The following is an 11409-nucleotide window of genomic DNA, read 5'->3' as shown; positions in this document are numbered from 1 at the left end:
CCCGCGCCCGCCGCGCCCGCCACGCCGCCGCACCTGCACAGGTACCCCTGACCGGACCTCGAGCGGACGACGCCGCCGCACACCACCGACTTCTAAACGCGAATCACCCGAGGACCCTCGCTACCGGTCACCTTGGATTCGCGATCAAGTCAAGAGATGTTCTAAAAAAGAGCTTCCTATTATAGTGTTGCCGTTTATTGTTTGTGTGCGGAGTTTGTGTTCGCTCGTAACGTTATGTGAACGATGACTGACCGACAAGCTTTCGGCAACGGGAATCTAGTTTTAAGAGATTCGGTTTGTTAATTTTTACGAGTGACAGTGTTGGACTATTTAACTGTAACTATCGTGTGAGAGCGTAGACTAGTCTAGTGTTAAATGTATATTTCATAGTACGATAAGCCGCACTACGACATATGCTCGCGCGCCTACAGACGCTACAGTTGAGTGCTAACTTTTGCAACGTGACGACCGACTATTACACTGAACGACATTAATTCCGAATTCTGATATAAAACGGAATTATTACCTACCTGAATGATTTATAGCTATCGATAAATTCAAATGAGGAATTCTAAAACTATTTTAATGTTAAAATTATTGTTTACTAGTAAATAAGATGTGTTAAAGTCGTGATATAAGTATTAAAAGTTACCGCGAGGATTTATATTCGAATATATTGTTCAGTAAAGATATACCTATTTTCGTGCTCCTTGTTCTATAACGTTCATACATTAATGATCGTGTTAAATCTTTAGGGCCAATTTCTTATGTCTACCGGGAGGTGTAGTAAATACTTTATATTCGACGCTTGACCACCCTGTATTATACACGATGTAAGAGCACCGTTGCCAGGATTGACGTTGTTTAGACCATAGATCAAAATATTACTCGGTGTCTATAGTTACCTAAATGTTTAATGCCTGTTTGTGGGGCCTAATTCGTGATAGCACTATCCATCAGACTCTTTTTGAAAGTTCTTCAACTGGTTTTACTATAATATCAAATCGTTTGTTTTTCCTCTGTACCTTCTTTTATTAAACCTCTTCATAAGAGCTTAGAGAAGAGTATGTATGCAATAATAGGTATAATTAATTGAAAATCAAGATATAATCAATAGACTGGACAAAGGAATTGTTAATTGAAGCAATGTGCTACAACGAATGTCGTGGGAATAGGTGGGTGGCCAATTAAAAATTGGGCACCAAATATAGAGTTAACTAAAATATCTGCAAGCGCCAAAACAACCACGACAATGCTATACATTTATCAGATTCGTATTATAGAAGATATTATACATACATTATGTCATTTTATTTACATTTAAAGAATGATGTTCTGCAGCACAGTGAATTGTATTAAAATAAGTACTTCTTTCAACGTATCAAGATGCACATTTGAAAATATCTCACATTCAAAAGTTATTATTCAAATATGTACTAAGGATTGTGCTTATAGGAGCTTTCGCTGCGAGACCTTCTAAAGAACGGTTTTCGTACGTAAGCTCTATTTTATTAGGTGTGTTCACACCTGCAAGGCTTCTCTGTAACATGATGTGTGTTGCCAGTTCTACCCAAGATGCTGTCATAGCGAACAATAGAATAAAAAAACGCAAATCGTGTTGTGGAGTGGACCCACTGCATTATGAGTATACTTCACGTCGATGTTTAGTTGATGTTGTCGCTTTGTTACTGTACGGTGTCAGACTAGATGAGCAAGTAGTGTTCGTATGTATCATAACGTCGATCTGTGTCAAGCTCGACAAACAGTACGTAACTTACAAAGACCGTACAACGAGGAACGTACAATTTTGTAGTCAATCTAAACATTTCGATACGTAAGATAGTTTCAGTAAATACAGGTACTTTAAGGTTTCTAGTTTCTATGCTACTATTTTCGTACCGGTGAACTACGAGTACGTCTTGCGTTGTACCCAAAAAACAATAACAGAAAATGGTTTTCCACACGTAAACAATTTGAGATTTTGAACTACAGTGCACCAAAATGATCCTTGTTGTACGGTATTTCTTACGAATACATATCGTTATTTGTCTTGTCTCGTCTCTGTAGTTACTTCTTCATGATAGTAGAATCTCGATGAGCTGCAATCATATAACGCGGTAGATTACAAGTGAAATTCCTTACGTATTCCAACTGATTGTCACCACCAATTATTACAAACGCTTTATCATCTTTCTATTGGCAAACGACGACAGAGAACAGTGCGTGTTGTTATAATAGTAAAGTACTGGACTTTCGGCGACTGCGTATTCTATAACTGTTAATTTTATTCTCTAAAATAAGGCTGGCGTCACTCGCACTTTTCTCTAAAGTCCTTTGCACTACAAAAAATTGGCCTTGCTCTTATGATGTAATAAACTAACATTATAAAAGGCTAGTGAAATTTTGATAACTAAATAACAACTAGACTTGAAATTATAAATTGTAAGGTGTAAAACATTCACGTACTGTGTAAACTTCATACTATTCAATTCATACTCATTGGCTTCATAACATTTTGTATAATTCGTGTCTGTTATGTTGACTAACGATTGGGTACGACATGTAATGACGACTCGTTAATTATAATAAGGGGATTGATCTATATTTAAGACGCTAAAGTAAGTCTCTCCCACCGCAGGAATTGTAAAATACTTTAAGTGCAAATCTGTTATAACAAATCATAACATGTTATTTATGTTAAAATTATAGATGAAAATTATTTAAAGTTAAACGTTTCCATTGCTTTGCCAATGTTGTTCAGATGTCTTCCACTTGTTTAAATAACTTAAAGATCTGATCTATCCACATTCTAACTGTGTTGTGATTTTAATGTTAACTAACAACTTCTATTTGATGCAATAATAAAATAGCACGTGTACATTGAAATTCCTTAATTAAAAAAGTTATATTTGCAAGGCCCTGAATATGCAATAGATTTTCATTAGATAGTTTATATTAACTATAGGCCAGTAGAATTAAACACAAAAATTGATTAAATCGGAAATAATTCAAACAAAAGATTTACTTGCTTTAACGGCTTCATTGGTTGCCCATTAAGACTCTCCTAGGTTTTCGACTTCGACGGAGTTGTGCTTAAGTGGTGGGGGGCCCGGAAAGGGGCGCTTTTTCGGTTTTCCGGTTATACCGCGTAAAGGACTTACCCTATTGAAAAGTGGTCTTCCTGACGGTTGAAGGGCATTTAATCCTGCATTAAATAAGACCAAATTCATATGTTTTGAACAAACCGTTCTCGTGCAAATGTTCGGCAAAGTAGAAAATATGTGTATAATTAATTACCCTCTCCACGTCCAATGGCTCGTTACACACAGGCTTCCAAGTCTTGAAAAGGAGCGCCTCAACCAGTGTAACCCTATCAAGGCTTACGAGCTGGATGCGCCTATCCTTGTTCGTCCCAGCCGTTCCTTAACTGCGGTTGCTGCACCTCTTCCTGGCACTCACCTGAACGACTCTGTGTTACCTACTGTGGCTGCTCCTCTTCTTTGTATCCTCCTGCACGACTACGTTGCCTAGCCGTATGCCTGGTCTAAGGTTCGACGCCAAAAATCAACAACAACAAGTTCATATTAAAACGCTGAAGAGTTTTTTGTTTGTTTGTTTGAACGCGCTAATCTCAAGAATTACTAGTTTGATTGAAATAATTATTTTTGTGTTGAATAGCTCATAAATTGAAGAAGGCTATAGGATATATACAATCACTCTACGACTAATATAGGCGAAGCAGTAAAGAAAAATGTTGCAAGCACGGAAAATAGTATTTAAACTATTTTCACGCGTACGAAGTTGATTTTGTGGCGTCGAACCTTAGACCAAGCATATGGCTAAGCAATGCAATCGTACAGGAGGGTACAAGGAAGAGGGGCAGCCACAGTAGGTAACACAGAGTCGTTCAGGAGAGTGCCAGGAAGAGGTGCAGCAACCGCAGTTAAGGAACGGCTGGAACGAACAAGGATAAGCGAATCCAACTCGTGAGCCTAGACAGGGATACGCTGGTTAAGGCGACCCTTTACAAGGCTTGGGAGCATACGGGTGACGAGCTATTGGACGTGGAGAGGGTCATTAATTATACACATATTTTCTACTTTGCCGAACATTTGCACGAGAACGGTTTGTCCAAAAAATATGAATTTGGTCTTATTTAATGCAGGATTAAATGCCCTTCAACCGTCAGGAAGACCACTTTTCGATAGGGTAAGTCCTTTACGCGATATAATCGGAAAACCGAAAAAGCGCCCCTTTCGGGGGCCCCCACCACTTAAGCACAACTCCGTCGAAGTCGAAAACCTAGGAGAGTCTTAAAGGGCAACCAATGAAGCCATTAAAGCAATAAAATCTTTTGTAGGAATTATTTCCGATTTAAAAGCTAATTCTACTGGACTACTATTATTGTACATAGCGTCAATTTAATTATTCAGCTGTTGTACAAAAAAGGGAGCAACTTCTTAAATTATTTTATTCTGAATATTTTTCCATGCTTCACAATTTTTTATCAACCTATTTCAGAGAAACTGAAATGAGCGATGTAATTCATTGGTTTAAAATTATAATTTATCAATTCCCACCTCTTATTTGATATTTATTTAGAAAGAATCGATCACTTTCTTAAAAAATCTGAAATATGAGGTACGTATTGATCATAAATAGGCTGGTGCGTGTACAAAACTTAATTAATATTATTGCATGAAAAGTACTGATGTTCTTCAAGATGTTAAAGTGCATAGATTTTAATACACTTTATACACATTGTGTAACAATACATACGTTTAATGCAGTAGATTGTCGTATAGCACGTTTAATTTAAATAAAAAATACAGTCGTATAATCTTCAGTATACAATTTAGATACGTGTAGACAGTTATGATGTGATAAGTATCGGCATATTCATAGACTTGAAAAGGCGCCAGATGTGGTTTGTTTACATGTTGTTTTAGATATCACTATAATCTCCAATTAATAAATATTCAATAGGCTACGAAAATATCGAGGGAGTGGATTGATTGAAGGCAACTTATTTAATTGGTATTTTTTTATTGTCATGTTAATTAAATGTTAATGAAACTAAAACAATGATGTAGCAAACTCGACAAGCGCCTCTGTGATACACGTTAGCTATTTAGTATAGGAGTCGTCGGTTGAAATATCATGTACTCGCAATCTAATGTTATTCGATATGGGTTGCCCCTGCGTCTCGTCATGCATAACATTACAGTTATCGATTATATATTATTGTATTTATTCACTTTATTAACATGTTTATTATGTCTTTAATAAAACAATTGCTTAATTTATCGTTTCAATTTTGTCCTTGTCATAGTATCGTATCATATGATACCAACCAATATAAGCTGCTTTTATGTTTTCACAAAAACCAGTAACACCTGACATTTTAACACATTATAAGATAATTCATTATTTATACTTATCTGTCATTTTTATGAGAACAGAACCGTCATGATACCCTATGTATTAACGAAATGGTTTTCATTTTCTAAAATTGTAAACATGCTTAATAGATAACAACTCGTTACGTGAAACATTGACCTCCGCTGACGTGAGGCTCACGACACATCCGACCGAAATGTATAATTGAGTTTAAAATGTTAATCAATGCGTGGCCCACTGATAAAGCGGTGATAAGCCAGTAGCGCTCGCGAGCCCCGACGCGCCGGCGCACGCCCGCGTTGTGCTACTCGGATCTTCTATAATTTGATGTAAAATAAATCATTGCGACGCTAATTTAGTTACAATGGCATTTCTATTAAGGAAGTGTGTCGTCAACTTGAGGACTGTGAACCGATGCCGCAAGTTACGTCTGCCATTGCGAAGTGTAAGTGACTCTACATTTTTGAGTAAATATTTTGCTGTCGTAAACCGGTTTTGCGGACGGGAGGTTATGTCAGGGTTTTATAATTGTAGTCTTATCAACTCTCTTCCTCCAAAGTTGTATTATTCATTCAAGCATAAACCAAGTTTGGAATAAAGCCAAGTTGTTAGCATTTCCCCGTCTTGGTTTTTTATGATAGTTACTTAAAATATCAGTAGTATTTTATACTCAAAAAAGTTGTAACTTATTTGAGTATAAAATTAAATAAATTAAATACTTATTTTATGTCATACCACCGAAACTTTACCAAAAAAATAAGTACGAGCAGGTCTTACTTTTAAAAATTCAAGGTGGAATGAAGAGATACGTAGATAACAACTTGCAATATTTTAATACAATATTACGTAGCCACCAGCAGGGGTAGGTACAGATACTTAGATTTACTAATCAATCGAATGATATGATGATAAGAAATTAATCCCTAAAGTTTGATTTGTTTGAATAGTATCTCTGTGCCTGTGTACGGTTGACAAAAACATTGTTTCTTGTTCAGTACTTAGTAATAAGATAACGGTTGTGAGCATACAATTCTTATCAAACCATTTAAGCAAATAACCATAAGCAGTTTAAGATAGTGTGATATAATGAAGTCGCTAGGGCAAATTAGTTACCCATAGATTTAGCATGGTTATGTGACGTAGGTTTATTGCTTCTTGTTTAAAATACCGAACTTCACAATCTTTCAATTTCTTTCGACCTATAAAATGTCAGAAATATTTTAATATTTAACTGAAAATCATTCACAGGATTTCAAACATTCAAGGGGGAGTAGCATAGAAAATATTGAATTCTCCATTGCAGGAGCACACACAACATGGAGGCAGTTCCATACTAGTCAAATCACTCAAAAAACAGTAGCCTTCAAGTTATCTGATATCGGAGAGGGAATCCGAGAAGTAGTTATCAAAGAATGGTAAGAAAAATGACAAGTTTACTGAATACTCCTACTTCCCACTTTATTATCGTGGCTTTTATAATAGTGTGAAGACTCTGAGCTTGTCCAAAGTTTACGACATGACTTCAATATAAATGTATAAAATAATCATTAAAGATCAGTGTAAATTAGGTCATGAACACGAAACAGTATAAATTGAAGTTATTCTAAAAACTCTTTGTAGATATGGTTGAAGACATTCTCACAACATGACAATAATGACATAATACAAATCATTACAGGTTCGTAAAAGTCGGCGATAAGGTGGCACAGTTCGACAATATCTGTGAGGTCCAGAGTGACAAGGCCGCGGTGACCATCAGCAGTCGCTATGACGGAGTGATCACGCGACTCTACCATCAGGTCGACCAAACAGCGTTGGTCGGGCAGCCGCTCGTGGATATAGAAGTAGAAGGAGAAGAGGACAATGGTAAGTATTACCTAAAATCAACGTAGTGAAGTTAGGAATAATTTCCACTAAAATTAAGAATAACTTCCACTAAAATTCTAAAGGTATCTTTCGTCAAATGCCGTCACGTCACATGTTTGTAATTTAAAATTAATTACAGACTCTTCAGACTCTGAAACTGAAAAAGCGAGTACACCCGCTCCTGCTACAGATACAAAACAACGAGTAAGAGTGTTGACTACTCCGGCTGTTAGAAGAATAGCTGCACAATTTCAAGTAAGATATTAAAATATAACTTTAAATTCGCATAGTTCGTCATTTAAATACCTTACCATAGCAAGATATCCCTGTCATTAACGAAACACTTATTATTTTTAAGGTAGACCTAAGCACTATTAAAGCTACTGGTAGAAATGGAAGGGTCTTGAAAGAAGATGTGCTAGCTTATCTCAACATGAGCTCAGACGAATCTAACGAAGTACCAAACTTGACAGCAGTACAAGCAGTTTCTATTCCTGTGGTGCAGGCGCATGCTAGGACTGAGATAGTTTTAGATGACAGAACCGTACCAGTCTCTGGCTTTACTAAGGCCATGGTTAAATCAATGACTGAGGCAATGGTGAGTCTCGTACATTGAGTATAAAAAATATATTTTAAGAACTTAAACGAAAGAGGATTTACAATACATTTTCTGTTGTTAATGTTACAGCTACATTGTGTTACAGAAAATCCCACACTTCGGATTCAGCGATGAATATGATGTATCAAAATTAGTAGAGGCTCGTGAAAAATTAAAGAAATTAGCCCAGGACCATGTAGTAAAGCTCACTTATATGCCAATCATCATGAAAGCGGCCTCGCTCAGCCTGACTTCCTTCCCGATTCTGAACAGCAGCCTCGATAGTACTTGTGAAAATGTAACGTACAAGGCGAGCCATAATATCGGAGTTGCTATGGATACCCCTAATGGATTAGTTGTACCAGTTATCAAGGTAAAACACAAGCCCTTTGTTTCTATGAAAGAAGTTAATCATATTATCATTTTTATTAGTTATCAGATATTTACTGAGATTACAAACCTCATTTTGATAATTTTAGAATGTTCAAAATAAGAGCATATTAGACATCGCTCGAGAACTAAACACCCTTCAAGAGAGAGGAACCAAAGGTCAACTCGGACTCGCAGATCTAAGTGGAGGAACGTTCACAATTTCAAACATCGGGATTGTACGTATTGATTTTTGATCTATTACGAGTAATAGATATACCCACTTAAATGAATGCTAAAAATTTACATATCTTGCAATGTTACAGGTTGGGGGAACTTACACGAAGCCTGTTATATTGCCACCACAAGTTGCTATTGGCGCACTAGGAAAGATTCAGGTAATTTACGAAATTATAGAGTACATTTTTAAATGAAAATCACAAAGTAACTTAAAGATAAATTGCACAAAAATTCGGGAATCAAAGATACTTTGAATATTCGTTGTAAGTTGCGAGATAATAATATCATTTGGAATTTTCAGGCCCTGCCTCGATTCGATTCGGAAGGCAAAGTTATCAAAGCTCACATTCTGACAGCGAGCTGGTCTGCCGACCACCGGGTCATCGACGGCGTCACTATGGCTCGCTTCTCCAACAGCCTCAAGAAATACCTCGAGGATCCATACACGCTGCTATTAGATCTATAAATTGTCCAACAATATCCCCATCTCAGTCTCTTTACTGTTTTAAGTACGTAATGTTTTTGTTAAAATAAAACGTCTAAGCTAAAATTAAATTATGTACTTTTTTATTTTCATTTCAAGCGTACTGGCGCTAATCAATTATGCATTCAAAAACATGCAGAAAAGTCATACAACAAATTTTACGATCTTGTCAGAGAACTTTGGAACACTTACAATGTTATCTTCTTAGTATTTCAAACCTTGTAATTTTGAAGTAAGCGATAGTCCATTCTGGGATACAGTGTGGAGTGTACTCTCTGTGGAACCGGGCAAATATTTCCGTAAAGATGAGCGCATCTATACTATTGATTGGGGCCCACTTGAGAGCCAGGAATGCCATATCAATATCACAAAATCTTTTATCTGCAAACAAACAAAAAGTTTGTAACCAGCTACCACAAGAAATGGCTATTTAGGCTAAGAACTCATGGCGCGATTTTCACCCGCGCCCGCGGCGGTTGCGGGCCCGCAGATTCTGTAGAATGCAGATACTTATGTGAAAACTAATGCACAACTCACGACGCGGTTTTCGCCCGCAGCGGGCGCGGGTGAAAATCGCGCCGTGAGTTCTTAGCCTAACAATCTTAACAGGTGTTTTGAATAACAGGCATTAAAAACTTGAAGCCAAATCTGGTCATATTATCTTATCAGGGCAAATTTTAATGTCAGTACGATATTATTCAATATCTCACTAATTTGTAATGATTCGATAACCGATAAGATATGAATGACACTCAAACAATATTTCATAGGTCATAACAACACTAATTAACACAAAATATTAGTTCACTAACTAAAAAATTTTCACGTTAAAACTACTCTTATAGCAGTTATTGGTCGAATGAATCAGCTTCGCAAATAATCGCTACCGACTTGGTTAGTTAAAAATGGTTAGGACTACATAACATAACATATTCTCTAACCTGCAATCCTGATGAAGTAGACTTTCCTCGGAGACGATATCTGTATGTCATCGCGGCTGAGTGCTAGCAGCGTGCGCTGGCGGTCGCTCCAATTTCTTTCCAACTCTCGCAGAAGACTCATACGCGCTGCTTTAGTTAGCAGCCCATTCAATTCCGCGAACTGACCGTCGCTGATGACCTGGGTTATTCGGGATATCGCCTGAAAAAATCCAAAATTGAAACTCCTGCGAGTCAAACAGAACTATGCTATTCTTTGAATCAGAAAAAGTCTGATATTTCTTACTTGTTTGGTCCCAAACTTAAATTCTTTTTCTTCGAATGACGGATCCCATACATTCCTCAAAACACTGAAGTCTATCTTAATCATTAGCCACGTAAATGGGTTTTGTATTAATATCAACCTCGGAACTCGTCTTTTTCGATTGTCAGGATTCTCATTTTTGCGACGAAAGAAGAATGATTTTGGGAACCCATTTACAAATTCAAACTGATTATGTGTTGGTTGTAAAAGTTTAGGAACGTCATTTCTTGAAGGGTTAAACTGATGAAACTTAATTTGCGAATACGAGTTCAACTTAGGAATAACACGAACTAAGGAGGTTCGTGAAGAGTTAAGTAAACTACTGAAATAGCAGTTGCTTTCGCATTTCAACAAACTTGGAATCTGTGATGCGACTGGCCAACTACGTCCCCCAAGTAATTTAATAGTTCCTGACATCTGCAATAAAAATATATAGAAATTATTAGTACTCCACTTAGATCATGTTAGCAGAATCTATTTGTAACACATAAGCACAGGTCTTCTTTTAGGGGTGGTGGTGGGTCCCAAATAGTATTGAGAGCAAGGTTAAATGCTTGCAAAGAGTATTGAGAAATTCTAAGATTGAGAAAACACTCACAGTTCTTTCGGATGTAGGTACTTTCTGAAAGAAGAGTTAATAAAAATTGATTACCGTCATTATCTTGGCCCCATTGCCGAGTATCGGCAATAACTTATAAAATTTGACTATTCTGCAACATAAACACTTGAACAATTTTCCATTTTTGTTAAATTATCAACATTTTTAATGCTTTAAAAAATAACGTGCATTATTTGCTTGAAATGACAACCATGTCATTATAAATAAATAACAGCTGTTTTTTATTACAAAGGAGAACCTATCAATAAGTAGGTTACATACATAGATACGATTTTCGTAAGTTTATGGTCTCAAGTTCAAAGTTCTTCCAGAATTTTAGCGTTAATTTTGCAGTCGAAGTTATTTGACCACTTGACACAAGGCACGAATTAAGTGAAAAGGAGACCTACAATACATCCTACTAATATTATAAATGCGAAAGTTTGGATGTCTGGATGTTTGTTACTCTTTCACGCAAAAACTACTTTACGTATTTTGATGAAAGTTTACAGTATTATTGTTTATAACCCAGAATAACATATAGGCTATAAGTTATGACGATCTGTGTCAAACTAAATATCACGCGGGTGAAGCCGCAGGCAAAAGCTAGTA

At 36.6% G+C, this 11409-nt stretch overlaps 2 protein-coding genes across 3 annotated transcripts; one reads left to right on the top strand and one right to left on the bottom strand.

Annotated features, from left to right (window-relative positions):
* The first annotated feature begins 5661 nt into the window (after positions 1-5661).
* On the top strand, positions 5662-9028 carry Dbct (Dihydrolipoamide branched chain transacylase E2). Its single transcript, XM_028323354.1, has 9 exons — positions 5662-5845; positions 6649-6815; positions 7079-7266; positions 7406-7521; positions 7625-7864; positions 7971-8237; positions 8344-8472; positions 8560-8631; positions 8775-9028. The coding sequence occupies exons 1-9, from the start codon at positions 5765-5767 to the stop codon at positions 8937-8939; spliced, it is 1425 nt and encodes a 474-aa protein (XP_028179155.1). The 5' UTR covers positions 5662-5764; the 3' UTR covers positions 8940-9028.
* On the bottom strand, positions 9023-11264 carry LOC114366477 (m-AAA protease-interacting protein 1, mitochondrial). Of its 2 annotated transcripts, none has more exons than XM_028323356.1 (4): positions 10798-11264; positions 10182-10616; positions 9899-10097; positions 9023-9338 (listed from the first exon to the last, which is right to left on the bottom strand). In XM_028323356.1, the coding sequence occupies exons 2-4, from the start codon at positions 10614-10616 to the stop codon at positions 9154-9156; spliced, it is 819 nt and encodes a 272-aa protein (XP_028179157.1). In that variant the 5' UTR covers positions 10798-11264; the 3' UTR covers positions 9023-9153. The 2 variants fall into 2 exon arrangements, with proteins under 2 accessions (XP_028179157.1, XP_028179156.1); XM_028323355.1 differs by having other exon boundaries at positions 10852-11264.
* Positions 11265-11409: the final 145 nt, after the last annotated feature.

This window comes from Ostrinia furnacalis, unplaced genomic scaffold, assembly GCF_004193835.3.
Source record: "Ostrinia furnacalis isolate ACB-3 unplaced genomic scaffold, ASM419383v2 OfSCF0635, whole genome shotgun sequence".
In the NCBI taxonomy this organism is placed as follows: Eukaryota; Metazoa; Arthropoda; class Insecta; order Lepidoptera; family Crambidae; genus Ostrinia; species Ostrinia furnacalis.
The sequence above is the reverse complement of the archived record's forward strand: the minus strand, read 5'-3'. Positions and strand labels throughout refer to the sequence as shown.